This window comes from Lates calcarifer, linkage group LG17, assembly GCF_001640805.2.
Source record: "Lates calcarifer isolate ASB-BC8 linkage group LG17, TLL_Latcal_v3, whole genome shotgun sequence".
Classification (NCBI taxonomy): Eukaryota; Metazoa; Chordata; class Actinopteri; family Centropomidae; genus Lates; species Lates calcarifer.
Window position 1 is genome coordinate 2,843,501 of NC_066849.1, and position 17,250 is coordinate 2,860,750.

General features: G+C 39.8%; 1 protein-coding gene across 2 annotated transcripts; it reads right to left on the reverse strand.

The window, feature by feature from the left end:
- Positions 1 to 639: 639 nt before the first annotated feature.
- Positions 640 to 16,676, reverse strand: podn (podocan). Of its 2 annotated transcripts, none has more exons than XM_018670063.2 (12): positions 16,418 to 16,676; positions 13,359 to 13,431; positions 11,117 to 11,404; positions 10,896 to 10,989; positions 8,902 to 8,966; positions 7,209 to 7,318; positions 6,907 to 7,063; positions 6,650 to 6,765; positions 6,233 to 6,446; positions 5,626 to 6,069; positions 4,287 to 4,435; positions 640 to 2,584 (listed from the first exon to the last, which is right to left on the reverse strand). In XM_018670063.2, exons 3-12 carry the CDS (start codon positions 11,384 to 11,386, stop codon positions 2,440 to 2,442), a joined length of 1,764 nt encoding a protein of 587 aa, XP_018525579.1. In that variant the 5' UTR covers positions 11,387 to 11,404; positions 13,359 to 13,431; positions 16,418 to 16,676; the 3' UTR covers positions 640 to 2,439. The 2 variants fall into 2 exon arrangements, with proteins under 2 accessions (XP_018525579.1, XP_018525578.1); XM_018670062.2 differs by lacking the exon at positions 16,418 to 16,676 and adding an exon at positions 14,322 to 14,725.
- Positions 16,677 to 17,250: the final 574 nt, after the last annotated feature.

A 17,250-nucleotide genomic window follows, 5' to 3' on the forward strand; every position in this document is an offset into this window, starting at 1 on the left:
AAGACACAAGAGGAGAAAGGAACAGATTTTTAAGGAGATTTTTAGGGAGATATAGGTGTAAAAAGAAATGATAACTGATATACCTGTTAATTTGCAGTGGACAGTGGAAATACCTGCTGCCTTCACATGGCTGTAATGAGAGTCACCATAGTAACAGAAAGGCCTTCAGTAGACTACATATTAACTGTCATGGATTACAGAGAGTTTGAAGTGGGTCTGAGGTAACCATGGAACAAAGATTACATCACCGTGCCCTCCTCTGTGTCTCTCCTCCCACTGGGGCGCATGGCAAGTCACCAAGAAAAATATCAGTCATTGCCTGATCCGTACTAGAAACCCAATTTGTTCAAACTGCAGCTACTTCCTGACACCGCTACTCTGACCCTCGCACATGCAGAGAACAAATCAGGTTTGCCTTATGGATTGGGCAGTGACAGTACCCTCAGGAAATTGCCTCAGTGTGCTGCAGGAAAATAAATAAGTTCACCAGTGCACCAGCATGAAAATAGAGTCCAATACATATCTGCACTACCTGCACATTAGAGGCAAATGAGAACTAAGCAGTGACACTGCCACGTCTTGGAGAACTGGCTGAAATGTCGATCAGATCTCCTGGTGAATGTTAGGAAACGCACAGTCTTCTTCAGCCTTTTCAAATAATTTATTGCTGTGTTCAATGACTGTATATGAGACAATACAATACAGCTGTATGTGAAAGTGACACTGTATTAATAGCAATATAGTGAGTGTAATAGGATGAGTATTTTCAATGTCATATAAAAATATTTGCTATCTTTTTATAAAATAGAAGTGGACTGAAGTAGCAGCAGCAGCAGCAGCAGCAGCCTGGGTTGAAGCTTCTGATATGTTGAAATTGCTTTTTACATTTGCAATATTTTATTCACAAGTATGTGACAAAGGAATATCATAAAAACACTAATGTCCACATTGATCCACATTGTAGGTACATTGCTTTCTAAGATTTTTGCTGTCATACAGATACCTCACTGGCTGTGTATCTGTCACTTTTCAGCACCCTGTAAAATATTTGAGATTAGTGCTGAAACAGTACTCTTAATTCAGTTAGTCAGTGGAAAGAAAAATAACATAGATCAATTTGATTTTGATTAATAATTTAAATAATTCATCAAGTAAACATTTGTAGCTAAAGTTACAATCCTTAAGATTTAAGCCCTGGTTGATTTGCAAAAGCTCTAGTTACTAGTGGTGATTAAAAGAGCGTTTTAATTACACAATTACAAAGTCCAAGAGTTTGTTCAATATGACACATGCCTTTACCACTGGAGGCACCAGTCACACTACTGACTGCACCATATGAAATGTATTATAGGAAGGATAGCTAACTGCTTTGGACCATGCCCAACAAAATGTCACAAAGTTTTAATGAAAAAATCCTAAGAAGACAGTTGACAGTCTCAGTTGTACCAAACTGCAGTACATTTAAATATGTGCATCAACTCCAATTATGCATCATTTCCTGTGTGAATTGATGCTTAATTTGCATTCCACACGAGAAAGGCGAACTCTGCCAGCAATAATTAAACATTTTATGTGATACAGCAATTAAGGAATAAAAAATGTAGTGACTGCCTATTGCTAAAAAAATGCAGGCCACATTAATCATATTAAAAACTGTTTCTGATATAACTAATATTTTAAGGATTGTAACTTTAAATCTTCTCAAATAACATGTTTCACTGATTGTTACTTTTTCTTATTATAAATGAAATGTGTAAGATTTTTGGATTATTGAAACAAAATTTAGACTTGTGGTGGGCATCAGTCATTTTTTGACAGAGAGACTGATTGATTGATTACTTGAAAAAACAAGCAATAGATTACTCGATGATGAAACTGAAAATCCTATTAAAGTTGCAGTGTTTCATTCAACAGTTACTGTGGCGTTGTAGGTTTCAGTAGGAGTCGGACTGCTCATCTAGCCACCCATGGTGTTAAAAACACAAATTTTTTCACAGTATTTCTAGTAAAATCACTTTTTTAAGCTAAGCAGACAAGTCTGCCCTTTACAAAAATGACATATACTCTGCTCACTCTGTTTAAATTCCTGGTATTGATTAAGACATTTACATGGGAAAATTCACATTGACTCTTGTGAATGCATTTTTTTTTTTTTTTAAGAATAAAGCACAAAAAACAATGTAAATGATAGATGCTGCATGTCAACAGTCAAAAACAAATATTAAAGCTCAGATATAAAGATATGCAATACTAACCAGCCCATAAAATGGAAACTAAAGTAACTTCATCCGGTATCCTGCACCAGAAATATGTGACTCTGCCACTCAGCACAATATGGTAATGGACCTGGGAAATGACATCCACAGGTTCATTCCCATTTAGAAGCCCTCTCTTGTCCTTGATGCAATCCAGTCCAATACCAGTTTAATTGAGCGTATCTTATGTGTCCTGCTCCTTATCATCTTCCATCTCATCTCTTTTGAAGGGGAGGTCCGTGTTTCCTGTGCCAATGTCTAGCACTTGCAAGTTGGACAGGTGTGTGAAAGAGCTCTCATCCACAGAGTCCACAGACAGGCGGTTAAACCTTTAAAGGAAAGACAGGCAAGTACGTGAAGCATTTTTCCTCTCACTTGACAGCTGACCAAAATAGCCATTTGATAATTGAGTTTTTGGCAGGCTTAAAGAAAAAAATTGCAATGTGCAGAAGAGATGGTTTTCAGACAGTAGGTGACATTTAAAGATCACATTTGTCAGGAGGAGCATCTGACTGCTTCTCTCCACTTAGGGATCAGTATAATAAGGACCCATCTGTTAAGCATGTATGCCACACTGTATTTCACTAACAACACTCAGGTGTTTACTCACATTACATCAAAAGAAAAATACCTTGAATCAACTGCATCTACTCTTACCAGTAAAAATGTTTGCATATATGGTCCACCAAATTTAACAATAAGCCAGTATGCAATACACATGCATAAACAATTAGTATTAGCAGAACACACACACACACACACACACACACAAATCCTCCTTTCACTTCCCCCACTGATGCAAGCATTCCAGTGGCTCTAAATTGGCTCAGGCCAAAGGATCCCAGCTGTAGGGGGATTTTGTTGGGGGGAAAAAAAAGAAAGAAATGTGGCAGCTGATGTGAACAACATGAAGAGCACAACAGCCTGGAAGGGGTCAAAGCCTGTAAACATACATAAAACAGCTAGGTTGAGGTCAGACTGGAAACCAAACAGAACAAAAGCCTTGAAAAGCGCTGGACCAAACCCTCTTTACTCTGGTCGCTGCTTTCAGCTGCAGTGCTTGTGGATATAAGCCTGCACCATGTGGAATACACCAAAGTGGAAAATTTGCTGAATGCACACAAGTTAGAGGAGATGGAGGGATTAGATACCACACCACAGTACTCTGCAAAATGAAGCAGTTAGTAACAGACTAGGACACAAGGGATATTTTATAAATTATCACAAGGCCCACTTTTATGGGAAGAGTTAAAAGTAGGGTTTGGAAATTTAAAACTAACATTTGAACGGCAGTAATACCTCAGTGTCTCAGTTTGCACTCTGTGTTATAAAACTTGTTTGATATTTTGGAAAACTTTTTCATGAACTTTGTTGGTAATGGTTAAAATAAGAGGATTGATACCAGTCTCATGTCTGTACAGTAAGTATGAGGCTACAACTATCAGCGGACAAGCTTAGGAAGTCTCAGAAATAGAAATAGTCTGGCACATAACCTTCATAAAAACCAAGTGCTTGCTGCAGCATCAGGTATACTGTACAGATATAAAATTTTATTTCCAAAAAAAAAAAAAAAAAAACTCTTCCTAAAAAGTACACTGTGAATAAGTTCCAAAGAATAATTAAAAAAAAGAAATCTGAATCTTTTCATTGTCCCCAAATTCTGTGTGAGTCTAAAACATAAATTTAAAAAAAAATGGGGAAGAAAAACTGTTGTCCATCTCCTGGTGACTAGCAAAGCACTTTAAACAAAAGCATCAATTTCATTCTTCAGCCACACTTGCATAATCATTTCCTGAGTGGGGATAAATCCAAACAAAAACGTATATAAGAAGCCACCCACCAGATTTCCATAAACCCCTCAGGTCAAGTGAAGAGTGTTAGGTTAAGGCCTAACCCTTCCTACATGCATTGGGCAGGTACTTGCTGGCACAAACAACCATGGAGAATAAATTAAGTGTATGGAAAGAAATCAAGAGCTGACCGTTACCAGAAACATGACTGAGACTAAGATGTGATTTGTGTGACCCTTACCGGAGGAAGATGCCCTTGATGTTTGGAGTGCCTTCAAATGCTGAAGCAGGAACACTGGAGATGCGATTACTTTGCAGGTAAATATACTCCAGAGACTCAGGTAAGTCAGAGGGGATGTGAGACAGCTGGTTGCCAGACAGATCTAATGTCTAAAATTATAAGATGCATAGTAAATAATGAAAATAATGAAACATTTTCACTGATCTATGTGAGAAATTGGAGTGAGAGAGGTGATAAGCATTATACAAAAAAAAACATGCTTAATACTGTTGTGTAACTAATAGGCCTTTTGCACTGCAGGAAGCTAACAAAGTGTAGCCATTTTCAAAGGTTCTATTTTTGATTCCACTGTTCACTTTGGGTACGAGTTCCAGGAATTACATTTTGGTGCTACTTAAGAAGTGATACTTAACACACTTCTGCTGTCAAATCTTTTCTACTGAGATTTTCCGAATGTGCCACACTCTAAGCTGTTGCTAGCCCTAGTTTGTACCTCTAATATACTGGCATACACTTGAGTCACAGAGGTATCTCACTCTGAAACCAACAAGGTTTTCAAAAACCTAGAGGATTATTTTAAAACACTTATCACTATTATATCTGGAATCCACAGAGACTCTTCTGCTGTTGAATGATAAAAAAAAAAAAACTTTTTAAACTTACTTCTCAGCTTGCAACTCTGTTTCAGAATCAAAACAATGATGATATCCTGCTGTCTACCTGGATAGGAATTGGGAAATGGGTTAACATTTTTGTGGTCTTTGACGAAAACAGAGATGTGTGGTTTTCAATGACTTTATGAGTGGTTAATTATCTTTTAGAGAAACCAGTGGTTACCTCTGTTGACCAAATGTACACTAATACATGAGAGGCACAAACAGGGGCTACATAAGTATATACCTCTACCAGGAAATAGCCACAGCCCCATACTCTAAGTCCAAAACTGACAAAAGCTCTTACCTGCCAATTTTGCTTTTACACATTACCGAACCAAGTTCCCATTACTAAAATCAACTGACAATCTGTACAGGGTGTACCCTGCCTCTCACCTAATGTCAGCTGGGATAGGCTCCAGCCCCCCGGTGACCCTTAAGGATAAATGGTATAGATAATGGATGGATGGATGAATGTCTAAAATCTTTAATAATATCAACACTCACTTTTGCCCTTTTAATGGCAAAAGTCCCCCTTTTCTAAAGTACAGTGGAAGCACAAGGAAGAACCTAGTACCAAAGCTTCATCAAATGTTTGAGTCATGAGAAGCTCCACAATGCAGGTTGTAGTTTATGCAGTACACAAGGCCAACAAAGTATCTTGAACTAGAATCCGAGATACTCACAGTGAGAGCACTGAGCTCCATCCAGGCTCCTTGGTAGACTGAGTTCAGTTTCAGCTGGTTGTCACTCAGGATGAGTTTTCGTAGCTTCTCCATGCCTGTCAGTGCACCGTCCGGTATGGAGCTGAGCTGGTTGTTCTTGACTTCGAGGACCTGCAGGCTGCGAGGAAGACCCTGGGGCATGGAATGAAGGCTGTTCCCAGACAGTTCCAGTTTTTCCAATACACGCAGCTTCCTGAAGGCCTCACGGTGCATTTTGGAGCTGGTCAACTTGTTATAGCTGAGGTTGAGCTCCGTCAGGGTGTAGAGCAGGGCCAGGTCATTTCGGCCAATTTCAGAAATGGAATTGTGGAGCAGCATTAAGGTCTTGGCTCGTCGGGGCAGGCCCCTGGGAACCCGCTCCAGCAAATTGTTGTACATGTGTAGAGTATGTAGTTTCTTTAAACCCTTGTGAAGATGGAAATTAAAGATTCAAGAGGTCAAAATGTCAAATGCATAGCAGTTGAGCATATTGTCTTTCCTGTGTGTTCTTACAATTGAAAATTCTAAATAATTTCTCCATGTCTTTACATCAGTCTGCTTTTCTGTACAATATATGAAAGACGTGTACCTGGAAAGCAGCTGGGTGGATGGAACGTGAACGGAGTTTGTTATTGTGGAGGAGCAGGTACTCAAGGTTTCTGACAGAAGTAAGAGCGTCTCCAGGGATGCTGCGGATGGAGTTCTTCTCTAGGTGTAGTAGCACCAGATTGCGAGGCAGACCCTTGGGGACGACACTCAGGTTGTTATTTGACAAGTCCAGACACTCCAGGCTGCTCAGTTGGCTACCAGAAGAAAAGGAGAGGAGGTCATCAAAACAGTTGTCTGATCCTATACTGTGTTGCTTCCTCTCTGCTGCTGCAACACAAGATTTCACGCTTAAATCTGTGTATGATCAAAGCTTTCCAGTACAATAACAGCTTTAAGTGGTGTAAACATGTTAATATTTGTTAACCACTGGGGCTTTGTGAGTGAGGATTTTGCTCACCTGAAAGTCTCGTTGTCCATGCCCTCATTGCTGAGAAGGTTGTTCTGGAGATACAGTTCTCTGAGATTTGACAAGTTGTCAAAGGCCCCTGCAGGGATTTTCTCCAACTTGTTACTCTGTAATAACAGGAGCAGTCCTTATGTTATCATCACTACCATCCATCTAATGTCTAAGTGCAAACTTAAGCAGGAAGGCACTCTAGTATCTTCTCAGATCATCTACTACCCAGGTATTATGGGGCATTACAGGCGTAGTACCTTCAGGTGAAGACGGTAAAGGGTGGAGGGCAGGTTCTTGGGGACAACCCGGAGGAAGTTGCTGGACATGGTGAGGATCTCCAGATTGTCAGAAGCATTGAACATGTTATCAGGAAGCCCTGTGTCAGTCAGCTTGTTGTTATGGAGATACACAGACCTGGGAGCCATGATCAAGGGATACTGCAATGTGTAAATTTACTGAATTCCAGGAACAGAGGATACTTTTTTTTTTTTAAATGTAAAGAATAAATAAATAAATAAAATAATGAAAAAAAAGAATATATAAACACACACATTCATACCTCAGCTTTGGTTTATGGCCAAACGTATATGGGTAGATCCTTGTAAGCTGATTTGCAGCAAAATCAGCACTAACCAAAGAGGGTGGTAGGACCTTTGGTGCTGAGGTAAGCTGCAAGCACAAGAAAAGAAGCATGATCCTGTTGCAGTGCCACAGAAACTCTTTTGCTGGGCATACAGTGTATACACTGGAATCCACTGTTTGCATCCTCTCTCTTACAGGAGAATTTTCTTTTAACTCTAAAATTAACTCTATATTTAGTCATGCTAGTGGCCACTCATTCAGTCAGACCAGAACTTTGGTCCAGAGTGAAGGATATCTAGACAAAATTACAGATAGTCATGGTCACAAAAGGATGAACTCTGATGACTTTGGTGATTCCCTGATTTTTCATCTAGTGCCACCAGGTTGACATTTTTCTATTATCTGGGGTAATACTGTATCTTCTGGAACTACATTTTGTACAGACATTCATGGTTCCCTGACAATGTACACTATGACTTGGCTATGACTCTAGCATTGCCAGCTGGATGACATTACTGGTTCAGAGTGGAATTTAGTTCAGACATTTATGGTCCCTTCAAGATGAAACGCAGTAACTTTGGTGATCCCTTAACTTTTCATCTAGAGCCACCATCAGGTCAAAATGATGATGTACATATACCTACAAAACTAATGTTACCGCCATCAGCCTCAGCTATACTTTGTGTTTTGTGCTAATTAGCAAACGTTAGCATGCTAAAAAGCAAAAGTAAGTTGATGATCATGGAAACATTATACCTGGAAACTTGAAATTAGCATGTTTAAATAATCATTGTGAGTGTGTTACCATGCTAATATTAGCATTTAGCTCAAAGCAGACAGTCTCACAGAGCTGCTGGTGTGTCTGTAACATCTTACTCTTGTTTTTTAACCATACATACTTGCAAAGGTTATAACCAAGTAGTTCTGGTTGCCTAAAACCACAGTTGATGCTCAGTGAATGGTTTTTCTGATGCTCATATGGGTTATTTTGCAAGGCAATGATAAACTCACTATTTTGTGGTTTAGAATTGAAGATTTGCTGGATTTTTCCTACATTTCAAATATTTGCTTTGGTAAGGCTGAAGAAGTGGGACAATTTCATTTGCTACACAGAGGAATGTTGCATGGCAAGCTGTGTACCCCTTCATATAAGAGCACAGTTTACAGCTACACTGTACAAAATAGCAGAGAATATAGAAATCCGAGAAGCACTGGTGAGATTAAATGTTCATTTAGAACTCTCTCCTTTATAATACGGTTTATGGATTAAAGCAGCATGGGTGTCTTTGAGGCTTAGTGAGCACTTAAAAATCCCCTATTCTTCCTGTATCCTGTTTGCCTATTCATCCCTGTGAAGGCACAAACAAATCTGTCCATTTTTTCTCTCTTGCTCTGTGTCCAAAAGGGTCAGTAACATTTTAGCTCTGACCAGCTGGCACAGCCATACTGGAAGTCATTACAAACATAAGCTCACACAGAGTGTACGAGAGGAGACTGCCACCTCTCCTTGCCAGCTGGCACTATGTCAGTGTATCAGAGTAGAATAGAATAAAATAGAATAGAAGAGCAGTGAAATGAACATGTAAAAGATGAACTTGCTGTTGCAACATGTAAGCACAATTGAGGTTAGCTGAGAGAACAAACACTTGAAAATCTGGTATATGACTCACCTTGTTATTTGCCAAGTATAAATAAGCCAGCTGTTCAAGCATCTCGAAACCTTCATCTTCAAGGCCTGTAAAGAGAAAAACAGCCTGCATTCCTAATCTATACCATGACCATCACAAGCCATATGTAGTTTTATGTAGTTTTTATCAAACACGTTGTAAACTTAAAAATAATCTTACAGTCTAAGTAGGCAGCTCAATAACAAAACACCAATTTTAGACATTTTAAGTTGTTTATTTGGAGCAGGACTACTTAGCAGTCAAATAAAGTGTATAATAAAGAGAGATCTGTGGAGAGCTAAAGGAAATCCACTCAGGTAAATTGACATACTGTAGGTTACTGGACAGTACAAGTTTGAAAAGCCCACCACACTTCTTGTGCAGGGATGGAGATCACACATCAGCCCCTGCTGATTCAAACTGTTTCATTCAGTTCAGCGATTCATAGTTATTTTCATTTTGTTCTAGGCTGAGCAATGGCATCAAGATTCAGATGCACATCAGCGATTACATCACTGCTCATAATGCCATGACATTAATACTTGTGACTGTCTTCGTTTCAGTGCAAGTTCAGTCTGAACAGTTTTGTTCAGTTCAGTGAAAAACCAGTTTGCTGATCCTGTGTTAAAGATTTGTTTTGTCCGTGTCCTGAAAATCATTCCTCTGAGGGCGCAGTGCTTCAAAGAAGTGAACCTAGCTGCCTGCTCTGGACTCTGGGGAAGTATTTTGGTAAATTAACTCTCAAATCTAGATGACCCTAGTTCAGACTGCAAGACTCTGATGTATCTGGAAATGACTGAGACATTTTTAAACACATCCTTGGCTCCTACCTCTAAAGATTTTAGTGAACAATAAAACATTGACTAGAACATTTGACCATATTTATTTGAGCCAGATGGGAAAAGGAAGAGGTTTTAGCTAATAAGGTCCAGACACACCCTGTGGGTCCCTAAATGAATTTCAGGAGATCCAAAGCAAAGTTAGAGAGCTGTAAATTTGAACATTATTTGGCAAGAAATGATCCAAGATTGAAAATGTTTACTAAAATTACAAGATCTAAAAACACATCTAGTCATTTCTTCTTCATATATAGAGTGTAATCAGACTTTCCTCACAGGTAATCCATCCCATTACAACAAAATCTTTAATTCACAATGATTTTGGAAGCTGTAATTAGAACTTTAGCAACAGAAACACAAGCCAGCAGTCACTGCTGCTGGCCAGAAATTCACACAGCTATCTGTTCATCTTGGACACTGTTGGCCAGGATATTAATTACCAACTGTGGCATTCAGCCACTCCACTAGGAGTAACAATACAAGTTTTAAGCAGAAGGAACAGGCAGTTGTAACCAGCTGGTATGACGTGTGTTTTGATTGATATGATAGTAAAATAGGTTAACTGACATAGGGATCATCTGAACCTCATAGAGATTAGCTTTTTGTACAGCTGTTGCCAACTTGTGGTGTTGTTCACAACCATTAGTATTTCTGATTACTCTGCTTTTTCAAGTGAAATCACTGACTTCTGGAGACACTGAGACTATTTCTAGATGAGGAAAATGCTAAAATATAAGGTAAATGTAATGCAAGTAGACTTGTGAAGTTCACTGACTTGGCAAACGTCTAAGTAATGTCAGCAGTATCTAACTAAATTTGGCTAACAGAAAAAACACTCTCCTCCCACTTTCTCTGCCTCTGTATTTTAAGAGATCTTGTTTTCTGTAAATATAAGTTGAACTCTGGATTGACAGACACACTGCAGCCCAGTGGCAGAATAACTACCTATCAAACTCAAATTGCCCTAAATTGACCTTATAGTTTGAGGCTTCAACTACAGAGCAAATCAGCACACAGACCCACAGCTAAGCATGAGAAACAGGAATGCAGCAGTCCTGTTTGTCCCACATAAACCAACCCTTCAGACTTGTCTATAATCTGCTCCCCTGCTTGATGCCAGATTCCTGCAAGGTGTTTAGATTGTGTTACTGTGTTTACCATCTGTGGTGAGCCAGTTGTTCTGAAGGTTGAGAGTCTCAAGCTGATGCAGATGGGAAATGTGCTCCACTGTTATCTCCTCAATTTTGTTGTTCTGGCATCAGGAGACAAAACACAGACAGTAAATAAAAGGGTAGATGAGAGCTTTGCACTGGTAATTCTCTCATTTCTGAGCTGAATTACAAAATGTATTACTGTCTAGGTCTGTGTGTGCGAAAGACCTGTAGAGAGAGCTGGCGAGTTTTATCGGACAAGCCCGCGGGGAACTCTGTGAGGTCGACTCCGGCACAGTCCACTGCCCCCTCTGCCGTGCAACTACAGTCCAACGGGCACTGGACTGGCTCAGATTTTGTCACCACTGTTGGTGTCTCCTTCATTGGCTCTCCCTCCTCCTCTTCCACCGGTTCAAGAGGGGCCTGGCAGCGCACCAAAACCCAGGCCAAGAGCAGCACACTCAGGGTCCACAGGATGGAATGTTTGGGAAAGGCCATGTCTGCTGTTGAGCTCTCCTGTTGCACAAGCACATGGACAGTAAAGTTAAAAACATCAGGTCATGCAGTATGTAGCTCCTGGGAACAGGGCCTTGTAAAAGCTGCAATCTGCTACTTCTTGGACATTAAATCAGTACTAGGTGTTTTTTATACTTTGGGCCCTTCTTAGTTGGGTGTATGTAATTATTATGGTGGGGCAGTGAGAGTCACCTCTGATAGGCTTTGAAATAAAGTGGTGGGAGTGGCATCATGTTGTCAGTCATCATTTTGCATTGCCCCACAGCCCACAGTGTGAGGAGGCGTGCCTACTGCCTGTGAGTTACACACAACCAACTCAGTGTTAACAAAACCCTGACACATCATCACCTTTTGCATTTATACAGTGAACAAGTTCATCAAATGAAAAGGTGCTTTGGCTGAAAATGACACTCATGAGAGTTGTGGTACTGATCCAATGTAGACTTTTGGCCTTAAAGCCAAAACAATTAGCTGAAAGACACTAAAACACTCTGTAGGAATTGAATTGTGATATTGTATTGACAAATACACCTGTGCAAGTCCAGTATCAGGGGTCATGCCCAGGTCAGTAAATCAGCTACACCATAGAAGTCAAAGCTCTGTAAATGCCATGGTTAACACACACTCTGATTTTGTTGTAGCACTACCAAAATTTTCAAACCTCTTTGCAGCTCACTGCTGAAATTTTGAAACTCCACAGCCGAGGTTTGAAACACCCAACAGCTCTGCACTTACTTCAGCTGTAAACTGAGAACTGTTTCAGAGTAGACAGCTTGTCATTATGAGAGGCAAGCAGAGAGATGCATTGGTTTCTTGTGCACATTTTATATGTCAAGATCAATTTATGAGTCGCAGGGAGCACTGCTTAGTCTGTGAAAACAGCTGTCTAATCTTTACTGTGGCTCTGGAGGAAACAGAGCCTATCAAGGGTGGAATGGTAGAAAGAAATATTGGTCTGTGTGCACAGATTGCTGAACTGCTAAACTGTTAAGGGGAACTAAACTTGTACTTTGGTTTATGACCAAATACCTGAAAAACTAATGACATTTCCATCATCCTTAGCTATACTTTGTGTATGGTACTGATTAACAAATGTAATGGTGCACATGGTAAACATGACACCTCTGACACATGAGCATGTTAGCGTGATGAGTATTTAGCTTTGAGCTAGCTGGTGTGGCTGTACACTTTAAGTTTTGTCATTCTGAAGATCAGAGCTCACACCTTTCCCATGAATGCAATATCAACGAGTGCTCCTCAGAATATTTTTTTACAGTCACAGTTTATCAATCCATGCTATCAATTTATAGATCCTATGGTGCATCAGTGGCAACAACAGACATTTTACTGGACGTACTTTGGCGTGGACAAATGCCCAGTTGGCTTACATTGCAGCAGCAGTTTGAGGTTGCCCAGCACACTGGTCTTGTGCAATACTGAACTGATTGCAGAGATTTTTGCACTTATCAATCATTTACTCCCAAAAACATAATAATACTAATACATAATCGAAAATACCAGCATCATCCTTTAAGAAAACATCTTCATCAGTTTGACAACACCTGCACTGCAAATACACACAGCACAACCAAATAGTGATGAACGCTGCTGGGATGCACTTGCTGCTCAATACTTCATGACTTGTAAACTTAATAACACATCCCAGCCAGGTTCAGAACTTTTTTCTGTCCCCTGGAAACACTTCCATTGTTGTCTGTGCTACTTGCAGCATGTGTCTGTATTTGATATCTGAAGCTGGAGTGTGTAGAACTACATGTATCTACTTACCACAATTTCATTTATAGTATTGATATGTACTGAATCAAATCAATTCAGTTCTTTTCAATCTTTTCAAACTCTACCAGTGCCATTTCCAACTGGTGTATAGAAATGAACAATATCATTATATCTGAACATGTATTTAACTGATGGAGGGTCTGTATTATTTACGCACCAGGCCAACAGCAAAAGACAGTCGGCTCTCTGCTCGTCCTCTCTGCTGTGTCTGAAGCTTTGGTCCTCACCAACTGCAAGGGATAATATGAAAAAAGCACATAAGCATCACCCCTGACAGCTCGTTCCAATCACTCCGTACACACATGCAGTCACACAAATCAACAATTGTTGTCTTTGCATACAGATCACATAAAATAATATGAATTTAGCCTTTTTCTGTTGGTTGACAAGCACAAGGAAGGGCATGTTTTTGTGAGGATTGCAAAAGCCCTGAAAAAGCAAACTAATCATTTCCACCAGGACTGATAGAAATACTCCAAGTAGGCACTCAAGGCAGCGCTCAAGGCAAAAGTCTAAAAGCCATCCATCAGAAGAGCCTTTTCTGCTTGTCGCACCACAACTATCAGAGTGACTGTGGCAAACACACACACACACACACACACACAACGCAAGTACAAGTAGACACACACACAGAAAATTCATGCAGAAGCATACATACACCCACAGCAAATGAAAATAAAAGCCTGTGCACTTGCCTGCACTTATTGTACAATGTCAGCCCTGGCTAGATAAAAAACATCGTAGCATCCAGGGGTCACAGAGGACCTGTAATGCCTTCACCGAGTCAACAACACTCTCATGTTACCATATAATTTAAAGACTTGAAGAGAAAATACTCTTTATTAGCGGAAATGCTGAGCATTTTAAAGCTCATCATCTTGTATTCTTTTTGTTCTACTCCTTGTCAGCTGAGCAGAGGTTGTGAGGTTGCTTTGCTGCACTGTTAAATAGTCTGGATTGTCTGAAATACACATGCTACAGCTGTCATGCATGGATGAATGATGCTGACAATAAAAAGCTCAGCCTAACTTCCATATAACATAACAGCCAGCCATTTAAACATGCAGTAGTAAAGTCTGCAAAAGCAACATTCTGGTCTACTACTGTACTTTACCCCTACCGAACAGCGTTTGCTGAAATGCACTGAAGTCTGACGTCCAGTCCAAACACAGGCTGTCCCATAGCAGGCAAGGAGTCACACAGCCACACCAGATACCCTCCAGATGTGAGAGAGAAGTGGGAGTGGGAGAGAGAGAGTTAAGAGAAAGAAAGGAAAGGGAACAGGCGAGAGTGAAAAGGAAGGGAGTGAGTGAGAGAGACGGCTCTGACCTGACTGGGAGCCAAAAACACAAATTCTTTCCTTTTTTCTCATATTTTTTCCCAGCTATTGATTTTTTCCCCCTCAGCAGGGGCAGGTCTTTCCAGTTTATATGTTACAAGTTTGTGTTGTGATGGCTTGGTTTGTGGAGGTTGGTAAAGTTTCCTTTAGATTCAACAAAACCTCTCCAACCCACGATTCATCCGAGATGATAATCATACCACAGACTTAGAGGAAGAAATACTTGGATGCACTTAAAGGCTAGCTCACTTCAAACAGATAGGGTGGCTGTGTCTTGGATGTTCAGAAACTAAAACAACTACAAACACAGTTGTACTCTCTAGGGTATAGTGAATATTAAACATCTGTGGTGCAGGTTACTGATAAAAGATGCATATAGCTTAAGAGTCATCCTAAATATTCCTATTATAAATGAGAGAGTGGAAGAGCAGGCTGCCAAAGAGGTGGCAGCATGTGATCTAATGTCCTGTGTCTTTCTGGGTTAGGCCTCTCTTTCAACAAGCCCACCTCCTGTCAGGCACAGTGTGTGAACATCTGCTGCCATTATGATGCATGAACTTTAGATTTACATGCGGAAGAGTTTTGGGATGATTCATCACCAAGGGTACTTTTGTCTGTTTTTTTTTTTTTTTTTTTTTTTTTTACATTTCTATCTCCTTTTTTTACCTTCTGTATCAGATTCTGTATCAGATTTAAAAGAATGAAAAGATGGTTTTATATTTTGTGTGTAAGGCATTCAAATAAAGCACAGAGGGACAAGGACGCGAATAATTATATTTGAAAAAAATGTTAAACAATGTTTTTCCTCAATTTCTGTGGAAACAGCATGTAAAATCTGCACAAAATTCTGCACTTTCTTCCACAGCTGATGTTGAAGCAGGAGCCCTATATCAGGTGAAAGCTAGCTGGTGCACTGCCAGTGGTTAGCCTTATCTTGTGTTCCTAAATGTATTGATTGTTCCCAAAAAAAATTATCTACTTTGATGAATATTAATAATATATTGATATTACTAAATCCACTCAGGATGGAGGAAAAAAGCTTTTGACTTTAGAGGAACCAATGCAATTTGGTGTGTTCAAGCTACTCTCAAGTCACATATTTAAAGGTATTTAATGGTAAATTAATTTATTACATTTCAGTAATTTCAGATTTCAGCAATAATAGTAGATGGACCCCTGGCAAAAAAAGATCTATTTAATTTTATGGACAAACCAAAAATACATTTTCTCAAACAAACCTGAAACAAACACATTTTATTCACAGAAACTTGTATTCTGTGACGATTATGTAAAGGCAGAGTCTGCTTTTTGTGTGTTAGTAATCGGCCCAGAAAGGCATACACTGAAACTATTAAACCTTTGTATCTGTCATACAATTTGCTAGTCAGCCTGAAAACCCCTTTCTTTTCATCTTCACTGATTTTGTACAATGCTCTCTGACTTTGTAGGGCGGCACAGATCTTGGAGGTAAAAGAGCAACCTATAGCCTATGTACCCCTGTGTATTTTCTGTAAAGATTAACAGCCAATTGCGATTCAGTGTTGGCGGTAACAAAGCAGTAACATTATTTGTTTAATATCCTGGATATTTTTCAGATAATGTATTAGAAAGTATCTGGTATTTAACAGTTGATTCTTTGGACATTTCAAGGAAAGGGCTGTAAAATGTGGTAGCTGTTTCTGCAGTTGAAAAATCTGTTTTATTTTGACATAATCAAAACCTCTGGGTGTTCCTCCATTAGATACAGTTATATGAAGGTTGCCTTTGATCAAACAGCCTACAAATACAAAGTGAGTGATTCATTAAAACAATCACGTAAAAAAAAAGTCTGAAATTTAAACTGAGAAAATGTTTTCAAAAAGTGCATCTGGACTTACTCTAAACTGAGATATTGCAGGGAATCTTCTAGAAGTGCCCTCTAGTATTTTTTCCTAGAGTATAAATCTCCACCGTCCCTCCCTCTCTGTACTGGAACTGCAGCCACCAACTGCAGACAAGAATGAAGATGAGGGATGACTGTTTGGACCGGGGTGGAAGATACGAGGTCCCTTGCGGTTGTAGTGAGCCTGATGGGGTTTTTGGAGTCTCACTTGCTGATCACATGTCTGCTGGGCTGCTGTTCTCAGGCTGACAGAGAGACAGACCTTGGTTTGTAGTCTTGAACCTCACCCCATCCCCCCGTCCCCCCCTTTCCCTGCAACTGGAGAAAACACACTCTGATCCATATTCTTGTTACTACTCATCACATTATTTGGCAGGCTGTTTTCCCCTGGAGGTGCTCTCTGGTCACTGCTTCATGTTTTCAGTAAGTTTCCGCTGTTTCAGTGGAACATGTTCAGACAAATTTCTCAAAGCAAGATGTTCCAACAGATTCATTTTACAACTCTTCTGAACAGGTTGCAGGTTCTCATGTTTAATGTCATTCTCCAGGACATAACACAGAGCAGCATGGGTTGTGTTGGCCATGGAACAGATCAGCAGAGAACTCTGAGATCTCTGATCACTGTTAATGAAGGGAAAATCTACAATTTCATACCCACACTGTTGCCCGTGCTGAGTTTAAGAATAGACTCACGGTCAAACAGCCCCTGTATGATAATTCTTTGTTTACACTTTTATCAGTCACAGCTGGGATATTGCCTGCTCTTTTTTGCACACAGTTGAGGTTCTATCTGCATTCCTATAAACTAATCCTTGAAGAAACCATTTT

What these genes read in the sequence shown, in the direction of transcription:
- podn (XM_018670063.2), bottom strand. Translation starts at nt 11,386, where the DNA reads ATGGCCTTTCCCAAACATTCCATCCTGTGGACCCTGAGTGTGCTGCTC. An exon ending in TATACTTGGCAAATAACAAG is followed by an intron (nt 7,319 to 8,901) that starts GTGAGTCATATA and finishes TTGTGCTTGCAG; the next exon opens with CTTACCTCAGCACCAAAGGT. An exon ending in ATGGACAACGAGACTTTCAG is followed by an intron (nt 6,447 to 6,649) that starts GTGAGCAAAATC and finishes TTCTTCTGGTAG; the next exon opens with CCAACTGAGCAGCCTGGAGT.